This window comes from Barbatula barbatula, assembly GCF_947034865.1.
Source record: "Barbatula barbatula genome assembly, chromosome: 20".
NCBI lineage: Eukaryota > Metazoa > Chordata > Actinopteri > Cypriniformes > Nemacheilidae > Barbatula > Barbatula barbatula.
This window is the reverse complement of record NC_136783.1, coordinates 19,962,949-19,986,997: the sequence shown is the minus strand read 5'-3', so window position 1 is coordinate 19,986,997 and position 24,049 is coordinate 19,962,949. Positions and strand designations below refer to the sequence as shown.

The 24,049-nt window shown below is 39.2% G+C and overlaps 1 protein-coding gene across 1 annotated transcript in view; it reads right to left on the bottom strand.

Moving 5' to 3' along the window:
• erc2 (ELKS/RAB6-interacting/CAST family member 2) overlaps positions 1-24,049 on the bottom strand; it is a gene marked incomplete at its 5' end in the record, with an annotated part of 33,934 nt that overhangs the window by 7,325 nt on the left and 2,560 nt on the right. The window contains 9 exons of the mRNA XM_079482886.1: positions 3,455-3,657; positions 5,179-5,319; positions 5,581-5,721; positions 7,071-7,208; positions 8,262-8,429; positions 8,658-8,825; positions 10,086-10,241; positions 11,926-12,000; positions 14,449-14,880. Coding sequence (XP_079339012.1) covers positions 3,455-3,657; positions 5,179-5,319; positions 5,581-5,721; positions 7,071-7,208; positions 8,262-8,429; positions 8,658-8,825; positions 10,086-10,241; positions 11,926-12,000; positions 14,449-14,880 — 1,622 coding nt within the window. The remainder of the gene's footprint in view (positions 1-3,454; positions 3,658-5,178; positions 5,320-5,580; positions 5,722-7,070; positions 7,209-8,261; positions 8,430-8,657; positions 8,826-10,085; positions 10,242-11,925; positions 12,001-14,448; positions 14,881-24,049) is intronic.

Genomic DNA, 24,049 nt, shown 5'->3' with positions numbered 1-24,049 from the left:
CTTATTCGTACAACGTCTTCGCTTGGGTAGGTTTGGGGGCGGGGCTTAATTGTCCTAACGTTTCATACAAATGCATACAAAATGGCCACCTCGTAAAACAAAAATTCCCGAGAGATCTGGTTGGAAGGTCTGACCGGAGGAACATTAAACTTACCTGGGAGCAAGACTGGCGGTAGAGAAACAGGAGGGAGCAAAGAAGGGCAGGAACAGGAAGTGGAAAATGCCACAGGAAGAGGAAAAAACAAGTCAAGAAAAAAGAAACTTTAAAATTCACTGAAATAAGGTATTAACTGGCTGGAACGAGTCGGGTGAGAAAGGAGAAGCCGTTCAGAATGGATCCTGAGGTCAATAATGCAGGATGCATCTCAGATCATCATCAGTGAAAGCCACTGAGTTCAGCTGCGCAGCGGCCCGTGGAAAGTGCCAACATGCAGCAACGGGGCAAGAGCGCTCTGTTGAGCAGTTAAGCCCTATCTAAAGAAGAACCCAGCTCAGAGCCGAGCCAAGATGGTAGCGCTGCACATCGTGTCATGCAGCCCGGTAAGACAACCTTTGGGAAAGTTTCACAGGCCGAGGTGGATGAGGATGGAGGGGAACCATTCAATAAAGGGTAGGACAAAGCAGTGAGTAAAGAGGACAGATTTTTAAAAGGAGGATTTAGTTGTTATGGAGCAAAGAAATGATTGAGGTGAAAGACAGCAGATCAGCATGTGAAACAGGTGTTAAGGAGTTATGTTTAAATATGTTAAAAACATTACAAAGATCACAGACAATGACATTGCAAACGTACTGCACTTTCATCTGTGAAACACATTATTCAGAATGTTGAAGCTGTTTTTACTGTATACAAAGTAAAATCCAATAGAAATAAAAGTAGTCCATAAAACCTGTGCGCGTTATTTTAAGTCCGCAGAAGTCAGCTTTGTGTCTGCCTTTTGCATCTGCTTTTGTGTTTCACGGAAGAAACTGTTCATTTCCGGGTGAGCTGTCCTTAAATCTAGCTGTGATCTGGGATTTGATGTCCAATGGACATGTTGTCATGCCAACATTAACAACAAGTGTGAAGTTATCACACATATACAGTATTACGCAACGTGAACCAAATCATACTGAAACTGAGCAACCATCTGGTTTTACCAATGCACAAGATACACAGCACACATAATGATGTACACATGGACTCTGTTCCAAACCCTAGTGAGCCGCCTAGCTAGGCAACACAGGCACGCGTCTGTGGACATCAAAAGTTATGTCATTTTGCCCGAAATGTATAGGGCACACACAGTCAAGTGAAGTATTAAGAAAAAAATGTATATACAGTATAGACAGAAAACTTCCTATTTCAGACAATATTTTAATATTAATTGAGTATTTTTTGTGCATCGTATATGTGGATTCAATTTGCTTATGATTCTGTAAAATATATATTTTTAAGTATAGACAGAAAACAGTTCCTATTTCAGACAATGGATTCAATTTGGTTATGAAGCTGCCTATGTAGACAATAAACAGCGCGCTCGAGTTTAGAACAGAGCAGATACACAATAAACAGCAGCCACAGCACTTTATACAAACTTTGTGGGCATCCACTGATTTTTACATATTTAAAATGTAAAACATTTTCATAATATTGCATAAATTGACCTAACAGACAGTCGTGCAACAGAGAGTCATCAAAGCAACGGCCACAGAAAGCATGACAGATGCCAACAGATAAATGCAGCCGGGCCGTGGTGCCAGGACAGAGCACTCACTTTCCCAGGAAGTCCCACACCATGCCCCCAATCTGCTGGGGGGCAGCGGACACTGAGGGGGGAGGGTCAGAGGGGGCTCTGCCACCAGGGCGGGGCGAGGGGCGGGCAGCGGGGGGAGGAGGGCTGGGCCACAGTGAAGGTGTTATGAGGATATGGAGGAAGGAGTGAGCGAGTGATGAAATGTTTCAGAACAGGTGCATGACCCGTGAAAGAACACGAGGGGATAGACAGACAGACGGACGGTTAGATGCCATCATGGAATAGAGATGAAGGATAGAATTAAGATATACAATAGAGGGATGAAAAAACAATAGTTTTAGAACCGGGTATGAGAGATTGTGGAAGGACATGAGGAGGAGGAGGTCATAGCAAGTGATGGAAGAGAGAAAGGGTTGGCGAGGCGGCAAAAAAAAGAACAGAAATACACCATTAATCGCACCACATCAACACCGAAAGCATGTGCATGACAACTGAGAAAAAGCAACAAGACTTTTCAATCAGAGCTGAAGAACCTATAAGGAACCGGTTTAACGGTTCTGATGCCCGAAACTATCACAGATAGTTCACACTGACAGAGATTTTAATGCTACAGGTCTCCTGTTCACTCCACCGCAATTCATTATATTACTTATTAAATAGCAATTCCTTTTAACAATGATTAAAAAATGGAGAGAAATAACCATTTCTATTGTAGTTTAACTTCTAATCTTTGTCAGTTTGAACAGAAAACAGCAAAGACTACGAATGGTCCAATAACAATAAACAAACCAACAACTGAAAGCGTAAATATACAACTTTAACAGAAGAGGAAAGAGATACAGAGGCAGTTGTACATGAACATGCTAAACACACACACGGATCTGTTGAGAGAAGCGAATATTAAAGCGCAGGAAGAGAGAGGCGATATTCAAAACATGTCAGAAACACGAACTACTGATGACATCATGCATGCAGCATTACGGAGAACAGCAGAAATATTTGCAACCGTCCTCAAGGAGATGAATTATTGACAGCAGAGTGCAGTCCGGGTTGTACCGCATGAATATCAAAAGCAGGCCCCGACATCAGATTTTTGATGTTTCACCCCAGCAGAATTTGATATGAGGCGGTAGAGTAGACAAACTGTGAACTGATGCTATCAGGACCAGAGATGATTGTAAACGGAGAATCTATACTGCCGCTGCGATACGAGACCAGATCGACAACACATGCATCGAAACTCTCACTTTGTGAGCCGTCGTAAAGAGTTTGTATGAAATGCACCTGACTCATTTATTCATTATGTAATATTAATATTTTAGGGATTGTAAAAGCATCTTTGAAAGGCTTCAGCAGTTCCAACTTTACATACAGTACGATAAGCAACAATAAATGTATTTTGTTAAAATTGGCATATTGTTTTATATATATTTTTTGTACACTCTTTCAACCAACCAGATGGATTCTGGGATTGCCCATCAGTATTAATACAGAATACACCGTACATGTATGTGTGCTGTCATTTTCTTCACTACTCAATTTGATAAGTCAATTACAAATAATTAAAAATAATTTTTTTCCATTTGTATGATCATCTAAAAGCCTTCTTTAAAACAATATGAAATATTCGTTTCACAAGTCAACTGTGTTTCCGAAAAGGTCACGTTCACACTACAACAAGCATCCATATTCGAACGCGTGTAAGGTTAGTTCATCCTTACCTTTCCAGTTCTGCGATCTTCTTATCTTTATCGTTTTTCTCGCTCTCCACCTCTCTCAGGATCTCTAGCAACCTCTCGACCTCCGTTTGGGCTTTGCTGGACTCATCTTTGTAGAAGGACACCTCCTTCTCCAGCAGTTTCACCCGGTCCACATACTCTGGGTTTCCACGTGTTATCTGCTGTACCTCCACCTCATGGGCCTTCTGTATGAGGATCGCCATGGAAACCCAACATCGATTAAAGAAATGCAGAAACATATGAAGGCACAGCTCTTTCTTGACAGCAGCCATATGATCACGACAAACAAGACACACTTTACAAAGCAGATAAATAAAACAGGCAAGCTTCTAAGAACATATCTTACACAAAATAATATTTTAATATTTGACTCCCATGAAGATGAAACAAAATGAGATGCAGTTGAAGCTGAATACGATACGTCATGTTCAAATAAGGACTGATTCACAATCCTGCTTAAAAATGACTTCTTTCTCATTTCTAGAGAGTGGAAGCGATGGCAACATGCAATGCAACATGCAGTCGAGACGCTTTTATTATTGCTCGGTGGTTCAATGGGAGGATTCTTTGCAATGCACGTGTTTTCAAACAGCCAAAGACACAAATGAGTACTTAACACATTGAAGCATGAGGAAACATACGCAGTGCTATGTTTAAAACATTCTGAACGGGTCTCACGATGTCATATTCAACATAAATATCAAATAAGTAGACATCTGAACGAGATTTTCTAACTATTGGTTTTAAATGATTTGATTTTTAATTATTAGTTCGACCACTGACATTATACACAATTAATATATAATAAAATACAAAAGACCTATATCTGACAAATGTTGTTGAACTACAGAGGAAAACAAAACATAAACACAACCATTTAGAAATAATTATAATTTACAAATTGAATTTGCTGCAAAATTTGGTCATGCTCTGTAATGTGTATGTTTAATAATAAAATGATTTGTTTTATATATTCTTGTTTTATCAACATATTGTTTTGTAAATTATTTGCATCATACACGATTATGTACCGGCTGCATCATGCAGGCCATTGGTGGTACTACAACAACAAAAGCCCAAACCGTTCCATTAAAACCCAGATTTATGGAAAAAACTGTGCGTATTGTCTATATTGAATTGAAACATGGCAGGACGCTAAAGCACAAACTACAATTCTATACAGATCTCCAGAAAAAGAAGAGAAATAAATCTAGTAACAAACTGAGTAAAGTGTCCTCATGCTTTCACGAAGTACAGATCCGGAGAAACACTTACAGGGTTGTTCATCTGACTGAACAGCTGCTCTGCTTGCTACATTGCAAAGGAGGGAATTATGGGATTGAAGAGGAGAGGGGGGTTGAAGGAGGAGACCCAGGAAAGCTTTGACATTAGCTCAGAGAATGTAAAAAACCAGAGAGCAGCAGAAGAATCGAGTCTCAAATCTAAGTGCGCTGCCTACCCGACAGCATTTTGTGTGTTAAAGTTTGTCTTTTTGGTAAAAAAAAATTCCCATGATGCCCTCGAAGATGAGTGAAAACACATTCAATGAAATTCATTCATTGAATGTTAATAAGTTATAGAGGTCGACTAAAGTTATCCGTTAACAAAGCTGTTGGTCGATTTAAAAATGCTGCAAGGAAGATTTGTCACCTCTGTCGAGCGTGAATACATATGATTTTACTATAAGTAAAGAAGGACCAACACACCTTTTGTAACTGCGTCTCCAGTTTACTGCATTCCTCTTTCTTCTGCTCGATGGCGATCTCCAGAGACTTGAGTTTGGAGTCTTTTTTGAGACCGGATGAGGCCAGCGAGGATGCGTGCTCTTTTAAATCTATAAGATTTGACTGGAGGACAAGAGAGACATGACATGAGATGACATTTCCAAACACACGCAAGAAATCCTGCAGTGAAATTTGGGTAGAGATGGTACGCAGCTGTGTTTTGGAACAGTGAGTATTTGTTGGTATTAATAGCAAACTGATATTACTAGCTGGTTCCTGGTCTGTTGCTGGACTAAGGTGCTTTATCAACAAGAAACTAGTTTTTCAAAACAGCTGTCATCATAATCTTGAATTCTTGGCGAGGAAATGGAAACACAGATGTACCTCTTTTTCCGTTAGCTCCACCTGTAAAGAGTTCAACCTTTCCTTAAGGTCTTTGTTCTCTTTTTTAAACGAGTCCACCTCATCCATCCTCTCCCGATCCTCTCTCTCTCTCTGTTCCTTTAGACGCTCGATAATCCGCTCCTGTGGCAAAAGTACTTCATTAAACCTAGCGCGTGTGGTTAATTGGGCATGATATAATCGTTTCTATTTTTCACACTTATTTTACTAATAAATAAATGTCTTTATTTTCTCTTCCACACACATCAGTTTGACTGAGAAAATGCAGCATTTGCGCCATTCGTGCAATTTGTGTACATTTTCTACCGTTTGCGGCAGCAGTAATTCATCAAATGATGAATAACGGACAATTCATGTCCGGTTGTGAGGCGATGCTTTAGTCCCTGCAAAGTATGCAAAATCACGGTTCTGCGTCCTTCTCAAACCCACTATAGTGCTCAAAACAAGCCTGCAAAACAGGAAACTGCTAATTGGGTTCAATACTAATTTTATGGGCGTGTTTGTGAAGTTCTCCGATTTGCATAATTGCTTTGGAGAATCTGTAACACCACAGACAAGTGCATGCAAATCGACCACATTATCAGCGCGTGCAATTTCTTCTAAGTGTCAAATAGTTATGTCGTGTAAGGCAATTTCTCAAACTCTTTTGCGAGCATTTAGCAGAGGTCAAACATCGACCCTGGTCTTCTTTTATAGTAATGTTAAAGACACAATATGTACATTTGGACCGCTAGATTGGGCACTTTCGAAACATCAACAAAAGGCGAAAATAAATTACGTTATGTAGGAGAGTGGAATTATGGGACATCCAGAGGCTTATGGAGATCATCCATCATGTTCACGGACGAGGTAATGGATACATTTTATTGTATGTGATCGTAGTGGATTGTAATGCTACGTTAGCCCACAAATGATATTGGACTTTGTCAATTAATTTGGTAGTCATACAGTCGTCGTTTATAAAGTAAACTATGTTTCCGCTTTTTGGGGTTTTCTTTACTCGCCAAAGAGTAATCATGATCCATAATAACAGAACAACAGATGCTGTATAACCATTTCCGCAGCCGTAGTTGCTACAACCGGAAACTGAGGGTCGTGCGGAGCAGCGGTTATTAAGTCACTGATATGCGACAAATACAAGGGGGACGAGGGACGGGACATTATTTTAAATAGGAATTTCTCTGGATTTGCACATTCTTGGGAACATTTGGGATAATGTAAGTACACAACTGCATGAAATATATCACACTCTGCAAGTAATTTTTGGATATATCATAGCTAAATTATTCCATATTGCGGCTTTAAGAAAAAGGCTTTCCTCAGGGTGCAAAACAACACCATCAAAAGTGAAACACATGGGCACACATGGTTGTCATCTATATTTTTTTCACTGCCATTATTCAATGCTAGTTGTATTCTGTTCATAACTGTGTATGTGATGAATAAATCTTGTTATAAGTGGTATACTGGACCTTCTCAGACAGCGCTTCCTCCAGCGTGACGAGGGCAGTATCTGTGTTGCTGGAGTCTGTCTGGAGTGACTTCACTCTGTCTTTCAGGTTACCCAGCTGTTTATCTTTATCTCTCAGCTGTTCTTGGAGATTCTCAATCTGTCAGAGAGGTTAAAGGGTAAAACAAGATGTAACTTGCCATGTGCTTCATTGTTCTTCCATATTTTATATGTGGTTCTCTTTTGATCGCAAACCCAGAAGTGTCTCTATCAAGCTTAGGTGTTCCTTGTTTTTTTTTGAAGACGTAAACACTGTGGCTCTGCAACTACTTTTATCCTTCCGATTGTGTTTATCATACTTTAATGCATATAAAAAAAGTTTAAATGAACTTAAATGGACGTGCAATTGCATGTTTGGTAGCTTGATAATAAGCAGTATGTGTCGTTAATAAAAGCGCTCTGCTCATTATAGCTTTAATATGACGTTTAAAAGCAATATGAGGCTATTAAACAAGTTATGAATACCCCAAATTGCTAGTATCAAAACAGCAAGTGCACAGGTCAATTTGTTTTATATGTCTAATAGCTGTCCTCTAAAATACACTGCAAGACTTTTGCTCAGATTTTCAGTCTGGACTTGTTGCAGAAAGTCTGTGCCAGTCTACAGATTTGATCACTTAGTGTGTTTCTATCTGAACCTATCAAAGGGTCTGCAGGTGTATGATGTCTGGTTAAAAAAAAAATCTGTTCGGATTTTAAGTCTTGTATTCCAGAGTCCAAGTCTTGAGAACGAAGCTTCTTTTAAAGCAGGGTTGATGCATAAAGCCATGCAATTCTACTCAAGGCTAACACACATAGATGGATGACCTAAAGAGCACAAAACGTGGACACCTGAGCAGGGACGCAAGTTACATGAGCTGATGGATCATCTTTCAGCCATCATTTCCATCAGAACGGTTACCGTGCAAGAAAGCCGAGGCACATTTGGTGGGATGCATGTAATGGCATGAGTGGAGGGAATGTTCATCGGGAATAAATTATGAATGTACTATAGGTTGGACTTAAAAGCATGGTGTCACCCAAAAGCTCGGCCTCCTTTCAAGTCCTCACTGCCCCGACCCCAATACCTTCTTGCCTATATTGTCAATTTGGCCAATGGATTTTTTTTAATAAGTTGAACCTATAAGTATGAATGAAGTGTTTTGTGATTTACCTTCTTCTGTAGGACGTTGATCTTGCGTTCTTTGACCTCCAGCATGTCTTTCATATCTCTGATCTCCCCTGCCAGCGTTCCCTTCTCCTCCGTAAGGTCTTGAAGTTGCTTCGTTTTCTTAGTAAGGAACGACTCCTTCTCCTCCAGTCGCAGTCTTAGAGCATCCACCTTACCAGGAGAACACAAGTACAGAAGACAACAGTTTTACATCGTGAAAACATGAATGACTATTCATGGCTTCATATAAAAATATGTTTTTAAGGCTATATGAAATGGATATAAAAATTGAAGACAAATATGATCAATGAATCAATTTCACATGGCTATGGATAAATGGAAATGCATATGAATCGGTAGTGGATAGATACAGACAGACGGACAGACAGACAGTATCACCTCGGTTTGCAAGATGGCAGCACGTTGCTCTTTGGCAGTGAGAGATTCTTTAAGCACTTCGATATGCTGTTTGCAGTCTGAATTTTGGTTATTCAGAGTTTCCAGCTTTGTTTGCAGAGCCAAAAGTTCAGACTCTTTTTTGGAAAGTTCCTGCTTTAGCTGGTCAATCTGAAAGACAGCAAGAAAGAAGAAGAGGCAGAGAGCAGAAGTGAGAACGTTTTCTGTGAAGGTTTAGTTTTGCTTGCTTTTAAAGTGTTATTTCACTGCAACCCACCGCTAAGAAATGTGCACTAAAGCTATTTTAGCGTGAGAAAAAATGATCTGTTTTAGCACATGAAAGGTTGCACAATTAATTACACTTAAACCCATGTTTATGAGAACAACGTCTGTATTTAACAATTTAAAGCAAAACAACAATCTAAGTCGGTATGTTAGTACGCTCCATTTGTACTCCGTTATAAAAGGTTATTTAATCCGATTCCCATTTAATATACATCAGCCATATCTATCATTGATGAAATAAGTTCCATAAATATTACAACAAAACCTAAAGAACAAGTTAGCTACAGCAAGCAAATCAAGCACACATGCATGGATATCCATCTCATCTTAACAATGAGCAATGTGCAGAATGACAAAGCCATTAAGTATTCAGACAAACTAGAAACTTTTTATCCGATAAACAAACCATGAAATGACCCTACTAGTTAATGATTTTTAAGTATGCATCTGTGCATGCTAATACCTCCCAAACATTTGTGATCATCCTCTAATACAAAACGCAATTTTGGATGCTGTAGCACGTACCAATACCGATGCCTGGGCAGTGCTGGGCTACTTTCCACATAAAAGCTTTAACATCGTACATTATATGTTTACTTTAACATCGGCAAAAGAAGATTCAGTAGATGTACGTGAATTGAGATGAAAATAGGGGAAGAAATGATAATAAAGTGTTCAGACTGATGAGCTTTGACAGGACATATTGTCAGCATAGCCGTGAGAAATTGTTTCCTATTTTAATACTGCTACTTCTAGCATTACTCAGCAAATCTATCCTCACCATTCAGTAAAGAATCTTCACAATCGCACGTTCACTTGGACTTCACTCAAACACTTTACTTTTTAAACAGTTTATTTGTGTGAAAGAGACGCTTTCACAGCCACTCAAAAGGAATCTTGGACACTACTAATCAAATCACTTTAATGCAATTTCTTCAACTGTACACATTAAAATAAAATGTCTTCAACAAACAGTAAAATCACATGCTTGGTGTCAAAACATGAACTGCTCATCATATAAAACATACAATCACAATAACATAACTTCACCTCTAACGTTATCGCTTTGCAATTCTTAAATGATAACGTTTTGTGTGTGTGATTGTGATAGCCCATCATTTCAAGTTAGCAAAAAAGTGACTTTACCTTGGACTTCATGAACTTGGAGTGGTTCTTGTAGACCTCCATCTGTTTGATCTCCTCCTCTCGATCCTCTGTGTTCAGCAATCCATTCGCCTTCAGCATCTGAATCTCATCCTCCAGGTCGCGAATGTTGCGCTCCAGGGATGAGATTTTGGAGTCCTGGACAAACAATTTAGTGGAAAAATGAGCCACGCTGTGCTCCATCATCTTAAGCTAATATGACAACTTTGGGGCGATTCTAAAGACCCAAGCGTCCCAAGCCACACTCCCAACAGACAGACAGAACACGCAAAACCGCGTTGTCTTGCAGCAATGTGAGCGAGTAGCTGCAATACTGCTGCATAGCCAAAGCAGAATCTGTCTCTCTCATGCTAATGCATCAGCAACTAATCACCATTTGGTAGAAGTGAGCACACATCCAGCCTGCTGGAGAGATGCTCTGGGACACAGAGCTGCGGGTGTGCTTCTTTCTGCTCAGCCCGTGGACTGCGAGGAGGAGAGTTGCAGCGTTGAAAGCTTCTTCGCCTTTTTAAATAAATAATACAGCGTCTTTGGCATTAGCTATGGTCCATCTCCCATTCAGACACAGGAGAATGTTTGCGGCTTTCTGCTCGCAAGCTTTCGCTGGTAATCCGCCCTTCCCATTTGCGCACTCTCTTCTCTCTCTCCCTCTCTCTCTCTTGCTCGCTCGCTCATTCTTTCTGCCTTTTTTGCTCTCGTAGACATCGTCAGGCACCATTTTCACGTGAGGCCTTTGAAAGCGAACATCAAATCCATAGACGTATAATCGTAGCTTGACATATCATTAATGTTTTTAAGGGTTGTAAAAATCCAGGTTTAAACGTGCCATACTCTCTAGCGGTGCTATTTGTTCGACAAACAAAAGGATGTAATGTTATACATATGTAATGTTATACCGTGCGGCTCTCCATCTTCAGCAAAAAAGCGAACGGATCACATTTCTCTCAGCCTTTGTCATCCTCTCCCATGCCTGCATTTGAGCTCCCTGTGATGTAAACAACTCCACCTGTTCCCATGGCACCAGAATTAGCATCCCGGCTCGGCCAATAGAGAGAGAGAACAGAGCACTACCATTGATGCTAAAGGTTAAAGCAGCTATAAATGCCACTACAGGTGGATCGGGGTAACGGACGCAAAGCTTTTCTTGGTCCTGGTGTGTGGAAACCGTGCCGTGCCAAGATTTTGAAGTTAAGACGTGCACTGAACTTTGAATGAGAGTCGATCCTTTTGCTTTTATGTCACATGGGCGCAGTGCTGAACCCTGGGTAAAATTTAGCTCCAATCAGAGAGAACCCGAGGGGTGTGCGCGTGCCTCACATGAGGTCATGCTTTATTTTTAGAGCGGTGTGTAATGCTAGTGCTGGCACGAGTCTCTGTCTGCCTCTGAGTGCACAAAGCCACTTACAGTTTCATTCAGCCATTAACCGGCATGCTGCAGTGCTTCTCTAGGCTTCCTTACTCATTCGGTTCATATGCATTTTATGTCTGTGTTAGTCTTGGATCTATTCTGCTTCCTAAAACACAGCATGGCATAAATAATACCCAATTGGCAGTGTATTTATTAAACACACTGTTAGGGTTGCAATGCATAGGCCATTAAATACAGAAGATTTTTATAGTTTTATTTAATTAACACTGTATATCTGAATGTATATTCCGTCTGATATATGACCTGTGTTTTGACCTGCATAACCTTATATGTTTTGCTTATAGTCAATATGTTTTCTTGTTCAGCCGCTTTGTAAAATTGAAAATGGTAAAAAGCGCTATATAAATAAAGTTGACTTGACTTCAAGATGGTAAGATAAAAATGTAGATTCACCTTCATCTCTATGATAGTCTGAAGTGCTTTAGTTTTGCCAGGGTCTGGATGATGCTGGTTCCTTCTGTGAAGCTCCTATAAGAAATCATGTTTAATAATCAATAATATTGTTAAACAATATGACAAATAATCAATTGCATCACTATCCGTAAACCATAAAATCATGTCAACTTCTGCAGTATCTTTTTAATTCTTTCATTTGTATATTTCATCTGAGCTTTCTACATAGTGGGTCAGGAAATGTAGCCTACAACAATAAAATTAAGTGAATCATCTGTGTGATGTTTTTTGTTTTAATAGCATCTTACCATAGAAAAATGTTTACAGTAGCTTACAGTATAAAAATAACATAATAAAATATACATAATAAAGTAATTCCCTAAAACAAGCGGTCAAGATAGATACATAAAGCTGGGGTTACAGTAGCGCTAGTTTTTTTTGCTGCTCTATAAATGCGTCGGACGCCCGTCAAGTATTATTGTTTTATCGTGGTCTCCTTAAATCATAATGATATTATATTATATTACGGAATAAACTAAAACAAATCACGTTTAGTCAATCCAACGCAAGACGCTGTGATCTCCTAGGCATCCTGCAGATTACCGTATGTATCACAATAAACGCGCGCGTTAGTTTGACCGTGCACTTTTAAACCGCGGTTAGCTTTTTCAACAAGGCGTGTAAAGGTAAAATAGCACAGACATGTCGTAAAATCATGCGTTTTGTTTCATTCAGTCGCGTCGCGTTCCCTAGAGCGTCTCTCATCTGCTCCCCTGTGCGGAGACATTGCGTAATATGGGAGGAAGCGGCTGTCAAATACAACAAATCCGCAATGTAACAAAATAAAACATTCAAGAAGGCACATCCACTGACAATGCGTGTTTGTGTAAACAACATAACATTTCGATTACACTGAACGTAATCACGTTATTAGTGAGCTTTCGCGTTAATGACTTTTATTGTAGTCTTTGATCTTGGAAGCTTGTTATCGCGTTTAACGTGAAGTAGCTCCGCGCTAATCTCACAGGGAGCATCTTGAACGTGACGTCAACTGACGCGTGTGCCTGGGTCGAGTTCAGAGGTCGCGTGGCCGACTTTTATGGCAAGCTGAATTAGCTTTTAATCATTTTCAGGATATGAATTTTTGATATCAAGAATATAATTTCTATGAGTAACAATTGCTATTTTGGATATCTGTAATGACATTTTCACTAGTAACTGTGAGTTCTTAATATCAGCGATCACCCCATCACTGGAAAAGTGACAATATATAGACAATATTACTAGTAATAATTGATATCAAAAAAATGTTTTTTATTAGTAAGAATTGCATTTCTGATATCTGAAATTAGATTTTTGACATGCAAGAAATTAATTATTGATATCTGAAATTGAATTTGAATGGCAGCCTATTGTCCTATTTAACTAGTAAAAATGTAATTACAGATATCAAGAATTAAGTTTTTTACTAGATGAAATTCAATATTTGATATCAAGAATACCCATTTCTATGGCAAGCCGAATTAGTTTTTGATCATTCTCACGATATGAATTTTTTATATCAACAATTGCATTTTTACAAGTGAAAATGAAATTACTGATATCAAAAATATAAATTTTACCAGTAGAAATTCTATTCTTGATATATAGTTTTCACTAGTAAAAGTTTAATTGTTGATATCAAAAATTCATATTGTGAGAATGATTAAAAGCTAATTCGGCTTGCCATAGAATTGTGATATTTAACTAGTAAAAATGTTATTACATATATCAAGAATTAAGTTTTTTACTGGTTGAAATAAAATTTTTGATATCAAGAATTCACATTTTTACTGGTGCAAATGTAATTACTGATATCAAAAATAGCAATTGTTACTAGTAGAAATTCCATTCTTGAAATCAAGAATTATAGTTTTCACTAGTAAAAATTTAATTGTTGATATCAAAAATGAATATCCTGAGAAATGATTAAAAGCTAATTTGGTTTTCCATAGACTTCAAGCACTGTTCCAGATGTTATTTTTTTAAGTCCGAGGTGGTGAAAAACCGTGTTGTTTCCAATGCATCATAAACATATAAATACAAAGGAAAATGTTGACTCAGTCTCGTTTGAAGCCCTTGTTAATAACTCTTGTAACCTGTGACCGCATTACATCAGTATCACTGCGCCACTGCATCTGTGTTGCAAGATCTACATTACTTGGCTTACATTTTTTATCAATATCAATACATTTTTGCTTTATATTTAACATGTACTTAATCATTAGCCCTAAATACAGTAAATTAACCATGGTTTTACAATAGCAACCATAGGTTTTAGTTATATTTGTTGCAAACCACAACAAATACAAATTTCCTATGGTTTCACCATGATTATCAGCATAACACATTTACTCGTGTAATCAAAACATTTTGTACTAAAAGAATATTGTCTGAAACAACCTATGTGATATTATTCACTTAAGCAGCATGCTCTTAAATTCCCTGCATTACTGAACTGGTGGTGTAAAGCCTCAGCTGTACCTCTCGCAGATGGAGATTTTCCTTCTCCTTCTGGTCTAATATCACCTCCAGGTGGCCCAGCTGAGCTTCAGCCTCTGCGATACGCCTGGCTCTCTCCTGTTCCTCCTCATCCGAAGCCCTCCCTGATGCTGGGGGCAGCCCTTTACTCTGCAACATCTCCAACAGCTTCTTGATGGACTCATCTCTGGCTCCCAATGTCTGCTTCTGCGTCTCGATCCTCAGCTCCATCTCCTCCAGCGTCTTCCTTAACAGAAAGAGCTCCTTGGCCTGCCGGTCGTGTTCAGCTTGGAGCCTGCGGAAGTTCTCTTCTGTCAGCTCGATGGTGGTGAAGTGGTCGCCGGCCCGCGAGCCGCTCTCCTGTTGGAGGAGGTGATTGAGGTCGCGTTGGGTTCTCAGTTCATCCTGCAGGGCCTGGATGGTCAGCTGGAGGTGCTGCATTAGGAGACAGAAACATTACAGACTTTAGACCTCAAACATACACTGCGTTTTCAACTAGACCCGCTCAGAACATGTTTGGAGAACGGGAAATTGGGTTGGATCTGGAAAAAAGCTCATATGTGGTAGACCCCACTGTCTCACTTTTCAGTCTGGACATATTCGATGGACTAAAATACACTACTTTTGCTCAGATTTTGGCCAGATTTCAATCTGGACTTGTTGCAGAAAGTCTGTGACAGTCTGGAGATTTGATCAGTTAGTGTTTTTCTATCTGAAACTTTCCAAAAGTCTGCAAGTGTATGATGTTTAGTTAATATAAATCTGTTCAGATCTTGTAGTGTATTCCGGTCATAAAGGGATGGTTCACCCAGCTTTACTCACCTTTATGTCGTTCCAAACCCATTATAAGCTTTATTTGGGTGAACTAGCCCTTTATTTTGTTTTGTTGGAGTAGGATTTTGGGCCAATGATATCACTGTAGATGTGCAAGTATTGCAAAACTTATGTGAGAATTAGAAATGCTATTGAAAATATGGAAATTGGCCAATGTAGCTAAATCTGAATTTTTAGTTAATGAATCCGAATGAAGGAAAGGACAGTGAGGTCTATTCAGTCAGGAAAGGATCTATTTCTCCTGAGGAAACATTAACTATAACCGTTTAAATAAGGTTAATGACCAAACAGTGCTAGAAATAGTCACAAGATAATAATGCTTTCTAGTCTATGTGGCACATATTGTGCCTCGGGCAGAAAAAGAGACACTAAGAGAAAGTAGATCAGAAAGCCCACAGAAAATTGTGATCATTACACTACCTTGTGTTATCACAATCAAAACAGACGATTCGGACAGAAGGACTGGCTCAGAAAAATATCACAAGCATGCTGTTGGTTAAAGAAAGAACCAGTCATTATGGACTTGGCTACTCCTGCCTCAGCTTATCCTATAGGGACATGGAGCAGATGAGGAAAACATTTTCTCATTGATGATGTCTTTAAATACTGATCTGATCCATTTAATAATTGCAGAAACAGACGTCGTCTCAGACATCTCATTTAATTAATTAATTTTTAATTTTTGAACCAAAGATGCATTGGCATTATAGGCCACAAGCCTGATAAATGATGGTAGGCTAAGCGTCTGTGTTTAATTTCTGGCGAAGTACTACAAATTCCCATATTCACACGGGAATGTTGCGATATATCTTGAATCTAGTCAATTTGGCTCAAGAAATCAAGCCTGCTGGAGACGAAAATGCTTACGTTTGCGTTTTAGATTCAGCGTTCTAGGTCAGATCAGATCAGAAAATAAAAACAACGGCCTAAGGAACCCAGAAGATCAGAATCCAGGGATCAGACAACGTGGTTCTGTTACGATTAAAAACACACTTCACGCTGACCGTGCGGTACCATGTTCTGCACACGCTGGCGGTGGCAAACATGACAACAAACCTTTGTCCTCCTGGCGTCCAACAGGTGCTGCGTGATTGCGGCGGTGCGAAAAAAAAGAAACAATAAAATGAACGAGAGTTGAGTGCAGAACAACATCAAAACAACACAGAAAATGGGAAATGGCAGAGAGCAAAAAAGTAATACTGTTATGCAAATTATTGCCATGAGACATAATGCAAGCAGAACACTGAATAACTGTTCATAACTGGAAATAGTATATCAAAGGAGGTCATAACATTGATGTGGGCATGATCTAAGTGGAAACTCCTGGAGAGAAGGCAAGTTTGGTTGATTCATTTGCAAAGATGTGTTGTAATACACATCCCTGACCACCTGGAGGCAGTGCTGTTTGAGAGACTCACATGGTTGATCTGACTTCTGCCAGCCTCTCTTAGTTCCAGATCAATAGCCACTAGGTCTTATATAAGAAATGCAGATTTGGTCTGGTGCACTTCTGCCACTATATATTTTGATCATGCAGACACACACACCGTACAAACATACTCATCCCTGCATACTTAAACGGAATACAAATTAATATGACATTAGTTTAATAGCAATTACAGTATTTCAAAATAGGCTGCAAATATTTTACATTGATATTATATTATATTTAATCAGCTATGGGTATAGGGTTAACGCATGTCTTGAAATATCTTCTGTTTAATCTGGCTGTTGTAAATAAAGTACGCTTTTTGACTGCTCGAGTTCAATAGATCTTAAAGAGTGTAATGCAGCTGCAGGGATTCAGCTGTCTTTACCGCAGGCACATTAGCAAATTAATTTAAACTCCTTAAACGCACAAAAACGCAGGCATGCAGTCCAAAAGATACACACTCGGATATAAAAAACACACATGAGACGAAAGGCAAATATATCTCAGCGAACAAAAAAAATGTGTCCGAATAAATTACTTTTATAGTTCGCATTATGCATTTGGCAGACAATTTTATTTACATTTACAATGCATTTCAGTGACACATTTGTTTATCAGTTTATGTGCTTTCCAGGGATCAAACCTTTATGCTAACACAAACGTGCCATTTGAGATGTAGGAACATAAAGCTTCTCCAGTGAGGAAGTGCAGTAAGGACTTGACTTTTTATCCGTCTCTTTCCTAATATATCCTCCTCGCCGCCTTTCTTTTCCTGATCAAAAATCTGGCCAGGAATTTGAGGAAACAGTCCAATTATTCCATTTGCATAATTGCAATGGTTTGTAAAGAACCGCAAACCCCTGGGTTGTAAAACGGCGGCAGGGATCAAACCACATTTCTTACGTCCAGATCTGTATTGTGTGCATGTTGATTTTAGCTGAAAATTTTATTTAGCTGATTAGTTGAATCATTTGAAAGCGTTCAGCTTTCATGTTGTGTGTGTGTGGATAGCTCTCAGACCCACCAAAGCACAGACAGGCATGAATATGTATTCCATACGGCAGTGGGTGATAAAGCGAGAGGTACAGTCACTCGGAGAAGAGCTGGCAGAGAGAATATTCCAAAAGCATCCGTGAGTCAGCCCTGCGTCACTTCCTTTCACCCTCATTACTCATTACCCCCCGTTACTATAACACATGTTTCAACATACATCCAGGACAAATGTTTTTTCAGTGAATTGGTCGTTCTTGGATGAATATCATTACACTGTATTTTGTACCTTTGTGCACATGAAATAGAGAAATGTGTATAAGCACACGCAAACACCCAAAACCACACACCCATACACATTCATAAATACATGTACACACACATCCGCATGCACACGAGATCATTTACACAGAACCCAGGATACAAGCACACACATGGTCACGCACAACATAGACACGCATACACACAAACAACCACACACATTCACAAATACATGTACACGCACACCTGATCATTTACACAGATCCCCAGACACAAGCACACACACAGTCACACACAACATAGACACACACACCCATACACACACACATATTCATACATACATGTACACACATCCGCACGCACACAAGATCATTTAAACAGATCCCCAGACACAAGCACACACACGGTCACACACAACATAGACACACACACCCATACACACACATTCACAAATACATGTACACGCACACCTGATCATTTACACAGATCCCCAGACACAAGCACACACACAGTCACGCACAGCATAGACACACACACACACACACACACACACACACATATTCATACATACATGTACACACACATCCGCACAATCACCTTATCATTTGCACATAGAACCCTAGACACAAGCACACACACGGTCACACACAACATAGACACACACCCATACACACACACGCACACACACTCACACACACAACAACCCACCCATACACACCGACAGACACAAGCACAAACAAAGATACACAAATAACCACAAAAACATGCTCACTCAGACACACACAACCCCAGAAATATATTCACACAACTACCCTCGCACACAGACACATGAATAAACACACAACCACCCATTCACACACCAGACATGCACGCACACACAACCACCAGTCCATACACACACACCAGCGGGGTACCGTCTGGGTGTGCATGGTGCCTATGCCCGTACATATATAAATATCTTTAAAGCAAAAACCTCCATTTTGTGAGGTTAGCGTATGTATTCTGAGAGCTGTATAATATGATGATGTCTAATCTAGTCTACGTTTTCGCTCTTGTATAATTAGCATTTAATCTGAGGTGGTTGGATTTTATAAAGCATCCAGGGGACAATCTAACATAATGCAACTGGAACATTAGCATGTAAATGGGAATGCTTATTTAAGCCGGTATTAGTGATCTGTTTTTCAGAAATGGCCCATTTTGGCATCTGATGCAGGAGTCTGTGAATGCTTTTGGGTTTCTGCGTCAGTTTAGCATGCAAGCTCGACCATTCAGTTAGAACATAGAAGATAAACCAGCTCGAAACCCCTCAGTCCGTCACGCAGCTTAATTTTATGAGAAAACGGCCGGCAAGAAAGTGACAGGATTTGATGTCAGATTTGTTTTATTTCTACCTCAGTGAGGGCCGAGAAAATACCAGTGAAAAGGGCTTTACACCTCAAAGAACAACAATTTTCCTAATGCCACAATTACAAGAAAACATGGTATTAGAATAGTGTTTGTACAAAGAAAAACATGCTAAACGTCTCTGAAATATCCCTTAAATAGTCATTCAAGTGATGCTCAGCTTTGTGTTCATCCTCAAAAACGTGGGATGTGCTTTATCTATCTTTCAGAAGTGATATCTCCTCAAAAATGATTCATGGTCAATAACATTTCTCAAAAGATTTGACTGCACCAGCAAGGGATACAATTGCGACACAAAAGCCAACGCAGATGATTTATTTTAACACATTAAATTCACAGTCCAAATCTGGTTTTCCATTAGCTTGCCCAGTCAGCCTTAAACACGGTGTTTAAATCATAATTCTCCACTATACCATCACGTTTAAACACAGACCATCGAATCTCGTTTCTGTGCAAATCAAAAACAAGTTGCCCCCCACTAATCCTTATTGTAATGGCTTTCTATCAAGCCCCCGAGGGGACGAGAAATTGAGAGTAGTGCATGAGAGCAGAAAAAAGGAGTGAAAGAAATGAAGAAGCCGACCAAGAGAAAGTGAAACACACACTTGAACTGGCCTGAGGACAATCTCTGTCTCACCTCTAAAACCTGAGACGGGAATTACACCAACCATTACGGTACAAACGCAATCGACACAACACAGCCACCTCCATCAGTTGTGGGAATTCATTCATCAAAACTAAACTATTAACATCAAGAGAAATTCAGAACCGGTTTAAAAGGTTGCCCTGTCTGTCTGGATCAATACAAATGTTTCTAGAAGCACTCACCAAAACAATTTGTAAGAAGCAAGACTTACAGTATATATTTACTTTATGGAAAGTTTAATTTGTTTATCGGCTAAGGCTATTTAACTCAATACATTGGACACCAATTTACAAAAGTTGAAAATGCATTGTAAAGCAAAACAGAACTATCTGACAACCACATTGCATTGTGGGATATGGTATTTTATATTTTATATAACGGGCTGTTCATTGCATAAAGAACTTTTGCATATGGTAAACAGTATGCATACTATAAAGTGCAGAAATAGTTAACCATGTAGGTCACTTGGTAGAGCACTGCATGAGTATTTTGGTATTGTACTATCCCAAACTGAGCCTTTTACCTGCATGTTTTGGAAAATGCAACAAGTCATTTGCATTTCATGCATTCAGAAAATGTCCATAGAGGGCACCATAAACATTCTGAATAAAACCATCCTTTTAAAAAAATGTATGTACCGGTACGTTCTTTATATATATCAGGGATACATGATCATCATGGCGGCCCACCAACCGCCTGCTCATATCCAGTCTCACAACAGGAACATGTGGTCAAGAGGCGGGTGTAAAAAATGAAAGGCTTCTGAATGCTTGCTTGATGCTAATTATGTCTGGTCACTGCTGTTATAAACCCAGCACGATGTGTCTCCATGGTGGAGCCGGTTTCTACAGGACAGAAACATGTGCCCTTGAGGTCCAGATATAAGATGGAGTAAACCAACTATACCAAAGATGCCCAATTACCAATGTCAGCAAACCTGAACATGCTAAATGTTTGACAGTGGGTCACTCCCTGTACATACGCAGTCTAGGACTGTCACAGCGTGTAAACAGAAATTCCTTAAGACACCAATTTCAAGTGAGATTGTCAGGTAATGCAGACATTCAAATGCACCCTCGAAGGCGTCGAATCCCATCTTCTCCCAGAGCCAGCTTCTCTTTACAGACATCAGCACATCTACGACACCACACTGCCATTTTACATGTTTTGCTCATAAAAGTCTTTATAACATACCTCCTGCTGTCTGTTTTCTCTCTGCATCCCAATCTGGGAAAAACATATCTGCTACATTATCTTCATTTATGTTGAATGCGTGTTTGGTGGTTATGTGTAATACAATTTTAATAACAGATACAAACACAAATACGCTTGCAATGACGCTATGTGCTTCATGGGGACTGTTGTACATCTAATCCTGTTACTTTGTAGCACAGGGCACTAACTGTGTCACTAAAGAACTGTCACTGGATATGTACCCACACACACACAGGTGTTTGCTTGGGCTGTGATGACAGCATCCTAATTTAACCTTGAGGTTTCTAAAAAGGGACAGTGCTCACAGAAAGGAGAAATGTATCCCCCTCTTGCTCTCTTGCACACACAGACCGAGATTGGCAGAGTATAGGCCGGTCTGACTTGGCATATCCAATCTAATTTGTGTATTTCACAGTCTCCCAGTGCCTGTAACATCTGCATTTAACGGTGATTGTGCTATACATCCAGCATCTGTTCCGAGCCTGCAATAATCGTATATTTATGTAATCGAAATGCAAGGTCATTTTCTCTTTTAATACAGTGATACACCAGAAAGACTTAAAAAGACCTTAAAGTGATACGTCACCCAGAAAGGCAAATTCTGTCATCATTGACTTACCCTCGAGTTGTTCCAAATCTGTATAAATGTCTTTGTTCTGATGAACACGGAGAAAACACAAATTGTGTTTGTGTTGAACACAAAAGACGACATTTTGAAGAATGTAGGATAGAAAACCGTTCGGGGACACTTTTGACCACCATTGTATTTTTTCCTACTTTGGGAGTCAATGGGGGGCAAAATCTGTCTGGTTATAAGCGTTCTTCCAAATTTCTTTCTCTATGTTCATCAAAACAAAGACATGGATACAGATTTGGAACAACTCGAAGGTGAGTAAAATGATTTTTCAAGTATTCCTTGAAAAATATATTTTCATCTCACAGCTTTTACCGCAAATTCTTCATAATATACTTAGAACAAATGTCATTGACAATTGTTTCACATAACATAAAACTTAATTCTTGAAAAGGAATGAATCCACACATTTGGAAAGCCAAATTTGAGCTAAGTTTGAGAGCTTTATGTTTGGGTTAAATAGGAGTTTTACACGCTTCTTATTTAAGTCTAAGTAAGTCATTTGTGGTGAGATGGGTGACGATTTTTCATATAAGAGACTCTAAAACCACTCCCTTCTGATTTTCAGCTGCCAACAACAGGTTTTCCAGCAACATTGCTGTATTTTGCATCATCCATTCTTACATCTGTTTTAATAAGAAACCCTTTATTCATTTGCATTTGTTCAATTTTATTGCTTAACTCTTTAGACTCTTTTGAAGTTCTTTTATGTTGAATTTTCCCAAAAGTCTTCAAAATCACAACCTGAACAGCTGCACTTTAATCCAGAAAATGTAATGGTTGTTTAAATGATTCACAAGCAGAAGCCAATTGTACGGCAATTACGTTCTCATCAGGGACATTCATTCATTCAACTTCTGCAGCACTGAAACTGAATATGTTCTGATGATTCATTTAATAGTACATTTCATAAATGAGAGAGAATTGACTATTATTTAAATGTACCTAATAATAGTGTTGTTTATCAGCATGTTCTGATTAGATGAATAAACAACCAATGCATTTTTGCTAAACCCAATTGAGATATATTTGGGTTTATTGCCATTCCCGCTAACCATTCCAACTTAGATGGTCATATAGCAACAGAAACTGTGGCATGTATACAGTGTTGATTTTAACCAGTTTGAAGTATATTTAACCTCAGTTTCCATAGAAATCGTGCTAAAAATAATGACAAAGCATTTTTTGCAGTTAACTGTGGAGGCCATGTGCAAACTAAATAGTGAATTCACCCCACAGAATCTAAAACGTGACATTTTAATACGATACGTAATTCAGTCAAATGGGAGATCCAAAAGTCAAAATGCTTCCGCGGTCTCTGTTTGTGCAGTTTCTAATATACAAGTTCCATATGCCATCAAATATGTAAGAAAATAGAAAACTGGGGGAAGAGTTAGGTTAACCAAAAACAACTTCAAAGGACGGGAGCAAGAAAAGAACGAGAAAGAGGACGAGAGGATGACAAGAAAAGAGGAAAAGGACGAAAGGGAGAAAAAGACAAAGAGATGAGACATACAGGGAGAGGCAGGTATAGATATGCCAGGATAGGAGCCAAAAAGCAAGATGGTTGACAGAGAGAGAGAGAGAGAGACCAGGTTTAAGGATGCCAGGGAAGAACCAAATCAAATGAACGAAGTCAAACATTTGTCCTTGACATTCCCTGGTCTGCAGGCCTCCTGCCGAGTGTAATTTAAATAGGCCACTACCCCGCTCTCAGGTGACGGAGTGAAAACACAAATATCCACAAATCTCAGCTACTGAAGAAGGACTTGACCATCTTAACTTTGGTTGGAGTAAACGCCTTGGGGTTTTATATATATATATATATATTTACATATTTTATTAATTACAAATAATTATCACATCAAACTTTTTCTGACACCAATTAATATATTTCATGTCCTAAGAAATCGTTTATCCGAACTCAATTAACATGTTGTTATCTGTGTGGCTCATCCAATCAGAACTGTTTGTTTTCTGAAACGTGTTTTAAGAGCGGTCTACTGAAAGTCATCTGATTAGACTATGAAATATTAATGATTCTAAGAGCCTCTTTCCAGAAGTGCCACAAAAAAGACAAAGAAGACTAAAAAAGGAAATGAGCTGTGGGGAGACGTGAGGAGCGTGACAGGGGGTGGAAAGAGAGAGTCGGAGCATGATTGTACGTTTTGAATGAGAGCGGAGG